General features: G+C 35.1%; 1 protein-coding gene across 2 annotated transcripts in view; it reads left to right on the top strand.

Moving 5' to 3' along the window:
* The window catches only part of akt3a (v-akt murine thymoma viral oncogene homolog 3a), a 201,651-nt gene that overhangs the window by 161,780 nt on the left and 21,739 nt on the right, over window positions 1–18,132 (top strand). For both annotated transcript variants that reach the window (NM_001197201.2, XM_073919621.1), the window contains 5 exon segments: window positions 2,638–2,769; window positions 7,397–7,462; window positions 7,986–8,054; window positions 10,780–10,902; window positions 17,514–17,642. In NM_001197201.2, coding sequence (NP_001184130.1) covers window positions 2,638–2,769; window positions 7,397–7,462; window positions 7,986–8,054; window positions 10,780–10,902; window positions 17,514–17,642 — 519 coding nt within the window.

Here is an 18,132-nt window from a genome sequence, read left to right as displayed (position 1 = left end):
TGTGTGGGAAGCACTGAGTAGGTACAACACTTAATGCCCCTTGCTCTAACAATTATTTTTTCTCACTTTGTCGTACCAGAGAGAAAATTAATTTAAGAGAGAATTAAGAAATATGTATTTTGAGTGAAATGTTCATTTGTGTTTAATTCTATATATTTCTTGGAATCCTCAAAATCTCATCAAAATTATTATTATTATTATTTATTTATTTATTATTATTATTATTATTATTATTTTTGCTTTAAAAATAATACAAAGGTCAATTGAAATAATTGTTATGTTTGTGGACCTAATATACTGGGGAAACAAGTGTATGCATATTTGTATATATGCATTTTTTAAATGTACATTCTATTTCCTCAGTATTTAAGGCATGAAACATGGGATATTTTAGAATTTTGGTCATATATAAAAATATAAATAAGTCTAATACAGCTTAATATTTCCTCATACATTACAAAGTGTCAAATTTTTCTGACCAAAAAATAAAGATTGTCACATTTTCTTATGGTGATTTACAGAAGACTCCCACTAAAATGACATTAACTTTAACAATTGTTCATTCATTCATTCATTCATTCATTCATTTATTTTCTTTTCAGCTTAGTCCCTTTATTAATCTAGGGTCGCCACAGCGGAATTAACCGCCATTTTATCAAGCATATTTTTTACGCAGCGAACGCCCTTCCAGCTGCAACCCATCACTGGAAAACACCCATACACACTCACACTCACACACACACACACACACACACACACACACACACACACACACACACACACACACACGAACACGAGGAGAACATTTAAACTCCACACAAACCAAATAATGTTGCCAACTGACCCAGCCAAGGCTCGAATCAGCGACCTTCTTGCTGTGTGGTGATCTTGCTACCCACTCCGCCACAGCGTCGACCCAATTGTTTGTATACACTTTAAAAAATGCTGGGTTCCATACAATTTTTTCATGTTATCCCAACACAAAATCTATTAACAAAACTTAATTGTTTTTACAAATTAAAGTGGATTGAACATTAAATAATTGAGTTGTTTCAAAAAAACTTAAATAGATGTGTTTCAGCTCATTTTAATAAAGTAGCTTGAATAAGCAGCAAAAATGCTTTTTTGAGTGCTCTAAAAATCTTGTCAGGCATATTTTGCCCAAGAATCATTTGATGTAAGATTTAGCCTTGAAATATAAATTAATTGTCATTTTTTAATCTAGCAAGATGTGTTTTTTTTTTAAATAAAATAAAAAGTATGTATTATGAGTTAATTTATATATTTTATTAGTACAGGTCAGAATAGATTTGTCATTTTTTTTTGCATTTGTTAAAATATGTTATAATATTACACAATCAGCTTAAAATATGTTTATAAATGTTTTTAAATTATATTATGTTAATATTACACAAAATTCACTTAAACTTAGGACAAAATATAAAATGCTTTTGAAAAGGTCATGAAGAAATGTGGCAGATTCTAAAATAAGAGAAAAATCATTCATTCATTTTCTTGTCGGCTTAGTCCCTTTATTAATCCGGGGTCGCCACAGCGGAATGAACCTACAACTTATCCAGCAAGTTTTTTACGCAGCGGATGCCCTTCCAGCCGCAAACCATCTCTGGGAAACATCCACACTCACATTCACACCCACGCTCATACACTACGATCAATTTAGCCTACCCAATTCACCTGTACCGCATGTCTTTGGACTGTGGGGGAAACCGGAGCACCCGGAGGAAACCCATGCGAAAGCAGGGAGAACATGCAAACTCCACACAGAAACGCCAACTGAGCCAAGGTTCGAACCAGCCTTCTTGCTGTGAGGCAACAGCACTACCTACTGCGCCACTGCCTTGCCCAGAAAAATAATTTATTATTATTATTATTATTTTGTTTAAGATTTTTGTTTACATCCATGTCATAATATTTTTTCACAAAAGTTATTTTAAACATTTTAAACATGCAGACACTAGTAAATAATCAAATTTTCTGTTTATATTAAATGACTTTTGTTCATTTAATTTGATGCAGGCACCAATATACAATATCATACACAGTAAACAGAAATACGATTATCTCCACCAGTTTATGCTGTAGCTGCTATTTGGAGCTTGTTGTCCCTTTCTCAAGTGAATAAGATCTTGTGATAATCAGGCTTTATTTTCAATTTGCACACTCCCAGACAACCAGTTTATAATTGTTTTACAAGAAATGCTTCATGTAGTGTCGTAGAATTCAGTTTTCTTTCTGGAGCTGGAGCTCTGTCAATGTACGCCTCCAGCTGCAGTTATGCTGCAACCCCGCCGATCCAGGATATATTAAACTAAGCTTACGACTCAATTGCACAAAATTATGAAACTCTCTGGATAATGTGTTTTAGGGCAGTGCATTTCTCAGAGTTTCATCATTTTTAAACAACAAGCTCATGTACAAACATGTCAGTGTGTTGGTGGCGGTGGAGTCTCTGAGCAGCAGGATTTCATCCCCGCAGCAGATTTGTGATTGTGTTTCTAGAGATGTGGACGTGCTATCATCCAGTTACATTAACAAAATAGAAATGTAGACCATAATTATTGTGCTCTGCATTTCAGTATGTCTGACAGCTTATTGCGTTTTCTCTCTTTTTTTCAGACAATGAATGACTTTGACTACTTAAAATTACTGGGAAAAGGCACTTTTGGAAAAGTCATTCTCGTAAGGGAGAAGGCCAGCGGGAAATATTATGCAATGAAAATTTTAAAGAAAGAAGTTATTATAGCAAAGGTAAGATTCATGAAGAATGTTTCAATCATTTCATTTAGAAAATGCCTTACTTTCCAGAATATAAGTCAGATTTCCTCTTCATCTAAAAGGTTTCATGACGTGCATTATGCAGTGAACATTAAGCATTCAAAATTGTTGGATTGGTCCTGTATGACAGACATATGACTATATTAATAGTGCTAGTTTGTCCTGTAATCTGGGGGTGTATTCAGTTAGGACCTAATTTAGGGCTAAAACTGTTAAACGGCAAGAAAGTAAAGTGCACTTTGATAAAAACAGATATTTATTTTGCAACACAGGCACATTGAAAATACATGCTTCAGCCTACATTTTTTGTTAAACCACAAATACATACTTTAACATACGTTAGTGTGTAGGTAAAGCGAAAGCAGCATGATGCAAACAGCTTATGTTTATTTTGTTTCACATATACCTAATGATACCTTCTGGGACACGTTATCGACTAATAAAATATTGTTTTGATGCAGTTCAGGTGGTCTGTTTAAGCCCGCCCTTTACAAGAAGGATGTGTATCTAAAACACAATAAAACGCACTCTGTTAACTATTTCAGATTCATAAATGCACAAACAGTGCCCTCTAGTGGATCTGTCATCTGAAACGTCGAGTGAAACTTAACCATAGCACTGTATTTTACGTTTTGCTAAATAGTAGCCTGAGGCGCATATTTTCAATGAGCCTGGGTTGTTATTTTGAAATGATTGTCATGAAGACGCAAAAGTCTCTCTGTGTACATAATATGATGAAAGCTTTTCTCTACATAAATCAGAAAAATGCTTGAGAAGGGACTGTTAGATTGATGTGTTCTAATACAGTGTGACAGCAGACAATGAAAACTTATGTTTGCTGTAAGGATATCAGTTTCTACAAGTTTCCATGATTGATCATTGTTTATTTTGTGCTTTAAATGAGGGGTGCCCAAATATGGTCCCGAAGGGCTGGTCTCCTGCATATTGTAGTTGCAACCCCAATTAAACCCACCCTTAACCAGCCAATCAAGCTGTTTCTAGATATACTAGACACTTCCAGGCAGGTGTGTTGAATGATGTTGGAGCTAAACTATGCAGGACACCAGTCCTCCAGGACCAAGTTTAGGCACTCCTGCTTATAATTAATAAGATAGTTGTAAACCTTAAAAATGCACAATGTATTCAGACTACTTTTTATTTGCTATAATAATGCTGTTTTACAAATGATAATAAATTGAGATCATACTTTTTTAAAGTAAATAAATATGTATTATTACACCCATAAAAAGCTTCTGGAAGAATCCAATGAGCATTATACCTTTAAAAATGTCCCTTAACGTCGCTTCCTTCAAGTATTTTTCTATACAAAATTCCTGACGTTTTTATTTTGTAAATAACTGGGCAAAATACATATGCAAAATACATACCAAATTAAATTTGTTCCAAAAAGAGGTTTTTGTGGTCAAAAATTAAGTTTGACCCACTCCCTTTATTCCGATGTACTCCCAGCCCATTTACCATGGCCTTATATACTGTATGCTGTTTGCATTTAACAAATTGAATAAACAGTATTTAAACTTAATAAAAGCATCCTTTCAGAAATTAAATAAGCATTTGGTCATCAGTTTGAGAGTACATTGAAAATAAAAATCTGTAAATATTACTACTAATTTATTTTCTACCTACAAAAAAAGATAGGACCCTGAAGATTTTGTAAATGGTAAATTGCTATATTTCATCAATTTATACCTGTACGCCAGTGTTTTGAAGTACTAACGTCTACACAACGTAGCTTTGTTACACAGGCAAAAACACAACCAAAAGCATGTGTGGATGAGAAAGTCACACAATGAACCAAAGCTCATCACAAACAACTTTTCTCACAAAGAAGCATACTAATATATAGAAGGTGCTCAGTGTCATTTACACCAGTTTTCTCAACCACATTCTTGGTCGACCACCAACTCTGCACATTTTCCATGTCTCCTTAATCAAACACACCTGATTGTGATGATCAGAGACTGAAAGACCTGCAGTGCGCATACAGTGTTAGTGGTCTACCAGGAACTTGGTTGAGAAACACTGACATACACTACTAACCACCAAAATGGTAACACAGAAAATTAAAGTAATGCAATGAACATTGATCAACATTAGATATAACATACATCTCTAATCTACATATCTCATGAGAAAACAAGAAAGAAAAAAAAAAAGTCAACGTATTGTCAACAAAAAAAGCATAAAGAGTGAAGTGTCATGCTGGGAGTACTGGGAAAATCAATATGCTTTTTCGTCATATAAAGGAAACTTACTGTTGAACAGGTTACAGATTTTTACTGTATCCTTTTTTCAGTTGAAATCAATGAGATTCTTCACTGTAGGTGGTCTTTAGTCTGTCTGAACACATTTTGACTACATGAGCATTTCCACTGTGAAAGCAATCTGGGGTGCGTTTCCCAAACAACAACATAACTCACGGCTGAACTATCATAGTACGATGCATCATTCGGGAAATTACCAATGTAGTGACGAGTGTTTCCCAAAACCCCCCCAAAAACTTTCTCTATCGCAGATCCATCGTTTGAACCACGAACGTTTTATAACATAAAACTCCCATAATAATGCTGTAAACGAGGCGGAGTAACAACTTCTTTACAGAAAATGACCATAATTTAGTTTGACCAATATTAGTTTTAATCAAAACAAGCACTCGTTTTCCAAATTAACTGAAAAATATGTAAACGGCTCATATAAGATCAATGTTTCCTTTACAAATATTATTGAAAATATTCCATATTCTTATCTCATATATAAATCATATGATGTTTGTAATTTACAGCAGGCTATTTATTAAGAAAAGTAACAATAATAATAATAATAATAATAATAATAATAATTCATTAATTTTGTTTTCGGCTTAGTCCCTTTATCAATCCGGGGTCGTCACAGCGGAATGAACCGCCAACTTATCCAGCACATGTTTTACACAGTGGATGCCCTTCTAGCTGCAACCCATTTCTGGAAAAATAATAATAATTGTTATTATTATTATTATTATTATTATTAAGTAGGATATTGTTTATTTTTTCTTTTATTTCATTTTTAGAAACATCTACTTTTACAACTGTGACACATTCAAACCACTGCAGAAATGTCCTAACCACTAGGCTTATGTCATACACAGTAGGCTACAGAAACATTTCATAATCAATAACCTTCTATAAATGAAAAGCATTAACGTATGCTATATATTTTTGTTTTCACAAGCTTTATAGATGTAATGTAAATTCTGCTCAAGTCACTTTTTTGCCACGGCTGCATTCAAAAAGTCATAAATGTATTCAAAGTGCACTACGAAGGCAGCGTAATTGTCATTATGAAGGTCGTTAAAACTGAACAGTAAAAATATTTTGACTGTAAATTAACCCATAAGAGAGATTACTTTAATGCTTTTTTTATTTTCTGTAAATCATTCCGAGTTAAAATGTTGGAACATTCTAAATGAATAGGGCATGGGGTGGATAACTGGGCATAGAACACAACCAGGAACTATACTTAACTACAGCTCTAGAGATGTAGTTACAAGCGTAGAAGTTTTTGATGCAGTTTGGGAATATTCGTTGGAACGATGGATTTGGTAAACGGCAAAGCAACAAACTATGTTTTTAAAGCTGAAATTTGCGACCTTAGTTGTCTAACGAGGGTTTTCGCAAACGTAACCCTGGTCAAATGCTGAAGAGTTGAAGTCAGAATTATTAGCCCTCCTGAATTATTAGCCCCCCTGTATATTTCCCACCAATTTCTATTTAATAAAATTAAGATTTTTTAACACATTTAAACACATTTCTAAACATTTAGCTTTACTAAATCATTTCTAATAATTGGTTTATTTTATCTTTGCCATGATGACAGTGCATAATATTTAACTAGATATTTTTCAAGTGACTAGTTTTCAGCTTAAAATGATATTTAAAGGCTTAACTAGGTAAATTAGGTTAACTAGGCAAGTTATGGTAGTTAGGCAAGTTATTGTATGATGATGGTTTGTTCTGTAGACTATGGAAAAGAAAATATTGCTAAGGGGGCTAATAATTTTGACCTTGTTTTTTTTTTTTTTTAATTCAAAACAGCTTTTATTCCAAGCCAAATAAAACAAATAAGACTTTCTTTAGAAGAAAAAATATTATAGGAAATGTTGTGAATAATTCCTTGCTCTGTTAAGTATCATTTGGGAAAAAAAAAAAAAAAAAAAAAAAAGATTCACAGAAGGGCTTATAATTTTGACTTCTGGAAGTAGTCAAAAGTGCAACACTCCAACTCATAACACTCCAGACCACAATTACATCTATATTTAGAAAATAATACCACAGCTATTTTCAGATGTGACTTGTTTTCTGGAAAGAACAGTGCACATTAGAAACGAGGCATGTTGTATTGTCTGCTGATAATCTAGGACACTTTGTAACAGTTATAGTGTCAATTTAATCTCATTCTTTACTTAGAAGTCCCAAGATGCTTTGTAATACAATCTCATTATATCCAGTACTCAAAAGACTGTCTTCACAGTGCACGTGTACCATAAGCAAACGATTTATCTCTAAAACAACAACGATCCACCTCTTCTTTCTTCCCATAGGACGAAGTGGCCCACACGCTCACAGAAAGCAGAGTACTGAAAAACACCAGACATCCTTTTTTAACCGTGAGTGCACGTTTCATAATTGTAACGATCATTCAGAGTGGATTCACAGAGACCTTAAAGCTTCGCAGTGCTTTTGTCTATATGATTGGCTTTTCCCTCGAGCCTCATTATAATGTAGAGAATAAACTGTAATAAATTAGCGGCCTAAACAGAGCTGTGCATCTGTTGAGAAGTCGCCAGCGAGAGGTAATTTTCTGACACTCCAGATGCTGTTGTATAGCACGCAACGTACACAGCAGGTTTAGCAAAAACAATTTACTACTGTCAGTCAAGCTGGTGTTCCCTCGTAAACTTCACCTTCCCTCAAAGTTAAGCATCAAGGCCTGCGAGAAGGAGCAGAGCTTTTCATTTTTTTTTCAAAACGCTCCTTTCATTTCCTCTGGAGGAAAACGCTGCTCTCGCTGCATACATTTTGATGAGCGTCTCTCAGGTTGCGTTTGTTTTAGTTTGCTGTGTGTGTGTGTTTTTTTTTCTTTCTTTTGTTTTGTTTTTCCTCTAATGGTGTATCCACCTGCTGTTTCAGTCTTTGAAGTACTCGTTCCAAACAAAAGACCGCCTATGCTTCGTGATGGAGTATGTCAATGGAGGAGAGGTACGTACATGTGTGTGTATGTGTGTGTGTCTTTTCGTCTGTGTTGTCAGACTGTCTATTTCTGTCGTAATGCCGTCACTAATATCTGCTTACTCTGTTGTGGCTGCAGTGAGCTATAAATGTTGATGTTAGCAGTGAAAAGTTAAGTGCAAGAGAGAAAAAAAAATGCACGATGATGATGTGTTATGATTCATTCACAGTTTGATAGGAATTTCTTGTGTATTCTTAGAAACAATTGATTTGTTATGTTTTGATGTCTAATAACTTTTACAGATATCCAGAACCAATATTTTTATATATTAGTTTGAATAGTAATATTCATAATAATAATAGTTTTTGAATAATAATAATAATAATAATAATAATAATAATAATAATAATAATAATAATAATAATAATAATTGTGTATGAATATTATCAAGTAGTAGCAAACATATTTTATATTAAATTATTATATCACTAAATTTATTTTTGCATTTTGTAGATTTTTTTGCAAGCATCATGGTTAAGAAATGTTTATTATTATTATTATTATTAATAGTAATAATAATAATAATAATAATGATGATGATGATGATATTTTTACATTATTTTATGCTTCCTAAAATCATAATAATTTGTATTATTTATTACATATTTATGTACCTTGCTTTTGCTATTAGCTATTGGTCTAAAATGTAAAATAATAGTAATAATAATATTGCATTACTATATAAATTAATGTCCAAATATCAATATTATATTATATTATATTATATTATATTATATTATATTATATTATATTATATTATATTATATTATATTATATTATATTATATTATATTATATTATTTAATATATGTTGCATTTTTGCTAACTTAATGGTTAAGAAATGTTTCTTATTACTGTTTTTATTATTATTATTATTATTAGTAGTAGTAGTAGTAGTAGTAGTAGTAGTAGTAGTATTTACATTATGCCACCCAAAATAAAATAAAAAAATATTTAAGGGTCTAAAATGTAGAATAATATTAATAATAATGTTATATTAAATTATTAATTATTATAATTATAATTAATTAATTGTTAAATTATTTTTGCATTTTGTTCCTTTTTTCTCAAACTAAATGGTTAAGAAATGTTAATTATTAATATTGTTGTTATTATATATATATATATATATATATATATATATATATATATATATATATATATATATATATATATATATATATATATATATATATATTATTATTATTATTATTAATATTAGTAGTAGTAGAAGTATTTTTTCTACATTATTTTATGCCACCAAAAATTATAATATTTAGTATTTTTTAATTACATTTTGATTCACCTTGTTGCAATTTTAATGGTATGAAATCTATAATAATAGTAATAATAATGTTATATTATATTATATTGTTAAATTATTTGTGCATTTTTTCCCACAAACTTAATGGTTATGAAATGTTTATTATTATTATTATTATTATTTACATAATTTTATGCATCCCAAAATCATTTTCATGTTCTAAAATGTATAATAATAATAATAATAATAATGACAATAAATATTTAATTAAAATTGAAATATTTTGTTTATTCAGCTGTTTCATACAAAGTTGTTTTGAAAACTAAATGTTTAGATATTTTTGGTTTATTATTTTGCAATCTCATTTGATAGAACAAATAAAGATTTTCAGGATCTAAATTGCAAACATATATTATTGGGTTTAGCTGTAGTTTAAGAATTCCATTTTTTCATTACCAACCTTTTTTTTGGACTAGGTGTATTTTAAAATTATAAATGCATGTAACATGAAAGGTTGAGCAATTAGGAAATAATACATTCCCTCTCAACATAGGTGTTGACTGTTGATCATAGCAGTGACCATTAATACAGCTTATACAGCCACTTACAGCCGGTCATATGACTATACATGACAGCATGTCAGTCAAACTGGCCTATAATAACTTTTTCAAACAAGAAAAAAAGATTTGTGATTGTGAAGTTTTGCCGCGGATGAACTTGGTAGGGGTTTGCCAGCATCGCTCTGTTGATATGGCAGAGCGCGCCATTCCATCTTGAGGGGCTCAAGTTTTGATAAATGAAATTCCACCACCAACGGAGCCATTTAATCAGAGAGTCGGCAATCTCACTCTCATTTTCCCCGAGCCTGCAATGTCACCTGCTCCCCCAGCCTGCTCCAGCCAGAGCCCCTGACCTCCGCCCGCTGCGCCCGTCCCATCCACAGCTGCCAGAGCTCTGATGAAGGCACACCTGTCCTCCTCCGGCTCTCCCGCGACACACATACTCAAACATCCCACAGCAATTAATACACAGACTTGTGGCTAATGTCTAAACGGCGGGTTCAAGTGGAGCTCAGGGCCAGACAGTTGACAGAAACCCTTGACATCTGACTTGGGATGCTCCGTAAAGATGCGGCGGCAGAGATGATTGCGTGGGACGGGCCGCCGTAATGGAGCGTTAGCCCATGAGCACGCGGCGCTGCCTTTAACAAGATTGGTGTATTGATTAAAATGCTGATTTAACAGGCCGCGCCGGTCTGTCTCTGGAAAGCCGGGGATGATGTGCCAGCTGCTGTCTGGGTTCGCTGGGCGTCCTCCGAGGGCCTCGCCATCTATCATCTCAATATGGCGATGTGAGGCAGTTTGTGTTGTGTTAATTTCCTCCAATAAATCAGTAATTATTGCAATCCTGTCCCTGCTGTTTACCCTGCAGCTGTTTTTCCATTTGTCGAGAGAACGGGTGTTCTCGGAGGACCGCACGCGCTTCTACGGCGCCGAGATCGTTTCCGCCCTCGACTACCTGCACTCTGCCAAGATTGTGTACCGGGATCTCAAGGTAAACACCAAAACGGGGAAGAATTCATATATTTAGAGAGAAGGTTTTGTTCCGTTGCTCTGCCTTTATCTGCGCGCATGTCATGGGATGCTGGAAATGTAATTAAAAGCTCTAGAGTTTGAAGCTTTTTTTTTTCTTTTGGTTTTTGGAAACATCAAACTCTGGCGGCTGTGGATGATGACACAGTGTTTTGCCCACAGCCTTGGACCAAGCCAGTTGTGGAAGTGCCAAGAAACTTGGACAAACAGCTTAGCCATTAAAATTGAAAGGTTAAATTAATGTGGCTCCAAGTTTCTTCGCACTTCCAGGGAATAAATACATTATCCATGTCTTTGTGGGCTTTTTTTGCTGTCATTAACGGTATGAATTAAGAATAGTGGCACGAGTTTTCTAAAAAAGTTATTGCAATTTAACACAAGCAGAACATTTCTATTCAAGAGTCCACAATAAGTGGCTTAATTGACTTTAAGAAGATCATTCATTACTTCATTCAGCTTTGTCCCTTTATTAATCAGGGGTCGCCACAGAGGAATGAATCTCCAACTTATGCAGCATATGTTTTACACAGCGGATGTCCTTCCAGCTGCAACCCATCAATGAGAAACACCCATACACAGACTATACACACTCATTCACACACATACACATTTAGTTGATTCAGGTCACCTATGGCGCATGTCTTTTGATTGTGGGGGGAACTTGAGCACCCGAGGCAAACCCACGACAACACGGGGAGAACATGTCACAGAAATGTCAACTGACCCAGCCAGGACTTAAACCAACAACCTTCTAGCTGTGAGGCGACAGTGCTAACCACTGAGCCACCGTGTCACCCAGGCTTCAAGATAATCCTAGATATTTTAAGACCAAACAGGCATTAAAATAAGTCAGTTTTTTACTAAAAAGAAATATATTTAATTTTAAATCACCTTGTCAACAACCTGAATATGTGGAAGTTTATTTTATAATTGTGATTTCAAGAGCTTAACACTAGAACTACCAAGGTACTGTAGTCATTTTCACAGTTTGTTTTGTAACAATTTAAAATAAAATAAAACGATAAAACAATAAAACCCTTATAACAATAGTTTCCTTATGTTTTCCTAATTGTGTGTTTATTTAATTCTAACATTGTTATTTTATTACAATTTCAAAACACAAGGGTTATATCATGTTATACCATGACCATTAAATTGACCACATGTGATTTAGCGTCTGCTGCTTTTCCGCCATCTTTGAGTATGTGTGCCTCTGTTTCCTACCAACTTTCAGATAACAAAAAAATCACTTTCAGATAGCAGAAACATTACTTTACTTGAGATGTGTCTTTCAAACTTTCAAAAATAAATCATTTCACTATGGTGAAAAAACTGATCCCCTGTTTGCCAGACAAAGTGAGCTACACACCTTCATGGGTGGTTTACTAACTGTCCCACCTTTTATTTTTGCTTTTGAATTGCATTTTGGCACTTTGATCTTTCTTCCAACAACTTTTAAACTTTAAAAAAGTTCAAAAAGTGACTTTTATGAACATTTTGAATAGTTTAATGGTACATTGTCTCGGTTGGTGCTGTATATCACTTACTTACTTACTTACTTACTTACTCCCAAGGGTGTTTACCTTGAAGTGTAATGTTTAGCCGCACTATGTTGATCTTTGGCAACATCTAATTTTTTTTTGCCAAATATATTTATTAACATTTTGTGCAGATACAATATCATATACACACAGTAATGTGTAATTCACTGTTCTGCTTTTTTACAACTAAGAACCAATGACCAAAACAATATAGTTATTAAATAGCACAGTAAATGAAAAAAAAAAAAAAATTATTTATATATATATATATATATATATATATATATATATATATATATATATATATATATATATATATATATATATATATATATATAAAACAGTAAAATTCTTTTTTTCTTTTTTTTAGCTTAGTCCCTTTATTATTCAGAGGTCACCACAGCAGAATGAACCGCCAAACTCATCCAGCATATGTTTTACGTAGTGGATGCCCTTCCAGCCACAACCCAACACTGGAAAACACCCTTACACTCCTGCCTTCACACTCATACACTAAAGCCAATTTAGTTTATTCAATTCACCTGTACCACATGTCTTGACTTGTGGGGGGAGACTGAAGCACCCGGAGGAAACCCACACGAACACAAGGAGAACATGCAAACTCCACACAGAAATGCCAACTGACCCACCCGGGGCTTGAACCGGCGACCTTTTGCTGTGAGGTGACAGCATTACACACTGCACCATTGTGCCACCCCTGGTGCTGTATATTATGCTACAAAAACCTTGTAATAAACTGCCAGTACATTTTGCAGAATTATTTTGATCTATATTATTTTTTATGCATTATATTATTTCAAACTACTAAAATGTCAATATAGGTAACTTTGCTAAACTGATAAGTTGAATTTTCAACACCAAAAGTTGAGAAACTAAAGATCAACGTCCCATAATGCAAATCACAGCTGTAAGTCAATGGAAAGCACTTGTTGAATAACAAACTCAAAAACTTGAATCACAAAATACAAAATTTAGGTGTAAAAATGAGCAATATCACACTCGTAGCAGTGCGATATGGCTGTATATCGGCACTGGTGGGGGGACAACGCACGCCTCCCACCAGTGCCGTTATACAGCCATATCGCACTGCTACGAGTTTATACAACAGTTTGATGGCATAATTGTGTATATAAAAACAAAATCAAACATGGAGAGTCTCAAAAACCCTTTTGTATGAGGAACTACTTTCTTCCGCATTGGATTCAAATCATAAGCTGACAGTTGAACAAGCTGAGCAAGCATCTTTTAAACTTTAGATCTGTAATGTCTGATTGTTGCTGGCTGTATGTGGGCGGAGTAATACACAAAGGGTAAAGAGGGTGTACGGGTGCTGATATTACTTAAATATATCACGGCTATCAGCCAATTAGATTCGAGAACCAGACAGAACTGTTGTATAAATGGTCAGAACGATCGCTATGACCATTCTAGCTGTTATAGACTCCTAGTAGTTCCAGTGTAGGGTTGGAAAGTTTACCGGTACTATGGTAGTATCGTGATACTATGGCTTCAAAATACTGGTGGCGCCACTGTATTTTTTAAACGGTAGTATTATTATTAACAGTCTATCTACAATACATAATGTTGCATGTGGAAAAGTCACTAAAATGTTCACACAATTATGCAACAATAGACCATTTTATTTGAATAGTCTGTGGACCACTTTAAGGTTGCAAAACTGTGTAGAATTCATGCCCTTTATGGTAGCCTGTATGGTGCACGTTTTTCACGTTTGTGCTTCAGTTCCAATGCACATCTGAATAGTTGATTTCTGTTCTCGTCAATGTGATTTAGAAGCTACAACCAAAACAATCTCTTAAAGGGTCATGACACCCCCTACTTTTGGTTTAAGTCTACCTCCGATTAAAAAAAAAAAACGCTTCATAATGGGCGTGGAGATCCGCGATCAGAGGCAGGAGTGGGCGTGGTCAGCAGAGCAGGGGAGAAGGAGGGGAGCGAACAACTGTTGTCAGTTACCTCACAAAATGAGACACAAACTGTGAAAAGAACCATGATTTTATAGTTTACAAAGTTAAAATGCAAAGAAGTGAACAGTAATTTAATGCCCTGCTACATTTCTCATTTGTAATTTCATATGCACACAACCGCAATTTATATCATTATAAAGATAATTGTGTTCATATAAACATTTACATTTACATTTACATTTAGTCATTTAGCAGACGCTTTTATCCAAAGCGACTTACAAATGAGGACAAGGAAGCAATTTACACAACCAAGAGCAACAATGAATAAGTGCTATAAGCAAGTTTCAGGTCTGTAAAGTCTAAGAAGGGAAGTATTAGTAGTATTAGTATTTTTTTTTTTTTTTTTTTGTACAGTTAGTGTGATATTCAGAGAGGCAATTGCAGATTAGGAAGTGTAGTGGAGACTAAATAGTTGAGTTTTTAGTCGTTTCTTGAAAGTAGCGAGTGACTCTGCTGTTCTGATGCAGTTAGGGAGTTTATTCCACCAACTGGGCAGATTGAGCGTGAGCGTTCGCGAAAGTGATTTCTTCCCCCTTTGGGATGGAACCACGAGGCGACGTTCATTCACAGAACGCAAGTTTCTGGAGGGCACATAGATCTGCAGAAGCGAGAGCAGATAAGAAGGAGCAAGGCCAGAAGTCACTTTGTAGGCAAACATCAGAGCTTTGAATTTGATGCGAGCAGCAACTGGCAGCCAGTGCAAACGGAGTAGCAGCAGAGTGACATGTGCTCGTTTAGGTTCATTGAAGACCACTCGTGCTGCTGCATTCTGGAGCAGTTGAAGAGGCTTGATAGAGTTAGCTGGAAGCCCAGCTAGTAGAGAGTTACAGTAATCCAGTTTGGAGAGAACAAGAGCTTGAACAAGGAGTTGAGCTGCATGTTCAGATAAGAAGGGTCGGCTATAAATGAGGATATAAATGAGGATGTTTCCTTCAATCTCTGGGTCTGAATGCAGACTCGGTGATGCAGGTCTCTTGCCCTGTCTATTTTAACCATTAGCCCTGCTGGTAATCTGGAGGATTTAGGCAAACAAAGCAGCACGGAGATGTGTATAAATGTGAAAGAACTCCTGATAAAAGACAACGTTTGCTATTCTCCACTTGTACTGGCCCATACTCGTGCGGCTCTCCTGACAAAAATGCTTGCTGCACACACACACACACAGCTTTGCTGTATCGGTTCTAACAGGCTCAAGGGGAAAAACATGCAACAAATGCCGTGGATCATGGAAACAAACGCATAAGACCCTTCATGAACACCTAAATCAGTGTGCCGTGGGTCTGTGGGTGCCGTCTCACCCAGTCATCAACAGGGACAGCTTGGTGCTGGCAGGTCTATGTTTTGCCTTCGGAAAGCACATGCAGTCATGAATAATTAAGAAGCCGGCATTTCTTATAGGATAAGAAAAGTCTGCTATGAATAATAATGAGAAACTGAACCGTCATCTTTACACTTGCATTTTTGCGATACGTCACCGATTTTGATCCCGCCCCAAAAATCATTTTAAACCCGGAAAATGAAATTAGCTGCTCAAAATTATCCAGTTTTTCCCACAATTAAGGCTAACAGGTGCTAACATTGTCTTAACTGATGCTCTAAAAAGAACGACTCATAAAGTGAAATTTTGAATTACTTTGGATTCTTACTTAAGACAAAAAAAAAAAAAAAAACAATAGATGAAAAACCCAAAAGAGCAACAGGAAACATTTTTTTTGTCCACTTCATAGCCTAATTTGCTCTTTTTGTAACAATTTTGTTCGGTATAGTTTGTATCTTTATTTTGATGTGTTTGTCTTTTGGTCCGTTATCTACAAAATAAACGAAAAGAACAACTGCATTTTAGGTGAAGTGATGTGCAAATACTTTTTTCAATAATAAGAGTATTATGAACTCAATTCAAGTAGGCCTAATATAACATCGTATATAGTATTTCAGACAATTTTCTGTATTTCATAGATTTGAGTTATGAATTACAGTATTGCAATACTACTTGGTATCACAATACTTCAGCTGGTATAGTATCGTAATGTAAATTAATGGTATCGCGACAACCCTTTTTCAGTGTTTACATTTTTTGCGTTTTTCATTACATTTTATTTTCAGCTAAGTCCCTTTATTAATCTGGGGTTGCCATAACGGAATAAACCGCCAACTTATCCAGCACATGCCATGTTTTTACGCTGTGGATGCCCTTCCAGCTGCAACCCATCACTGGGAAACACATACACTCACATACACACTCATTCACACACACTCATAAACTACAGTCAATTTTAACACACCCAATTCACCTTTACCACGTGTCTTTGGACTTGTGGGGGAAACCGAAGCACTCTGAGGAAACCCACGCGAACACGGGGAGAACATGCAAACTCCACACAGAAACGCCAACTGTACCAGCCGAGGCTCGAACCAGCGACCTTCTTGCTGTTATGGGAACATGCTACCCACTGCACCACAGTGTTTCCCTTTTTAGCATTTTTCAAATATGCAAAAAGCTCTCACCTATTTGATCAGGACGAACTGGGATTGTAAAGACTTGACGTTTAATTGTGGCCTTAAACTTTTATGGAGCATATGCAGTTAGTATTAAGATGCATTTTTTATTGATCCAGTCAAGTAGATGATGCTAAATACAGATGTAAACAGGGCCTAAAATGCTTTTAGTTCATCCACTTTAAACCACTTCCATGTTGGAAACATTAGATCTGATAGCTTCAAAATGTAAACACTAATGCCGTCGAATGTGTTCAGACAGAAAAGACTACTCTAACATTGCGTTGTATAGGGACATGTATTGAGAACGGTATTCATGAAAACACAAAGTCATCTGAACATTTACTCTGAGATTTAATATTAGGTGGAAACAGGGCCAGAAAGGCTAAGAAGCACTGATGGTGTTCATATGAACAAGCAAGGAAAAGGAACTTAATTACCATTTGAAGCCAGTTTGAAGAGTTTTTATGTTGTTAACTATGACGGTTTTGCTTGGACTAACTTTCTTTCTCTTCTTTTCTGCTCAGCTGGAGAATTTGATGCTTGATAAAGATGGTCACATCAAAATTACAGACTTTGGCCTCTGCAAAGAAGGAATCACTGATGCTGCTACCATGAAGACCTTCTGTGGGACGCCAGAGTATTTGGCACCGGAGGTAAAAGAAACCCCCGATGATTAACCAAACCTGCAACTATCGCTGAAACTGCCAGTATTAATCAGTGGAGCATATGCAGAGACCATGAACATGCTCAACAATTTCTCAGTAGCAAATTTAGAATTTTGGATAATATCACAAGAGTCTAGTTATGGCCTGAATGACTGAAGAGTCCTATTTAAGCTTTTGCCGTCTTCGCATAGTATGCAACATTAATGTAATATTTTAATCAGCATATGTACAGCAAACACTGCAAGTATAAAATCTGGCAGCAATCAGGCATTTAAACTGCAGTGGCATTGAATTAAAAGATACAGTAATGATCAGGAACACCAAACTGTATATCAACTGACTGTTCAGGCACTGGGAGCTTCTGATAGTCTTGATCATTTGTGAAACCTCTATAAAATATATTATTTGGTAAATGTAAATATATTTACAAACTCTGTCCTCGAGGGCCAGTGTCCTGCATGTTTAGCTTCAATGTCCT

This window comes from Danio rerio, chromosome 13, assembly GCF_049306965.1.
Source record: "Danio rerio strain Tuebingen ecotype United States chromosome 13, GRCz12tu, whole genome shotgun sequence".
Taxonomy (NCBI): Eukaryota; Metazoa; Chordata; class Actinopteri; order Cypriniformes; family Danionidae; genus Danio; species Danio rerio.
The sequence above is the reverse complement of the archived record's forward strand: the minus strand, read 5'-3'. Positions and strand labels throughout refer to the sequence as shown.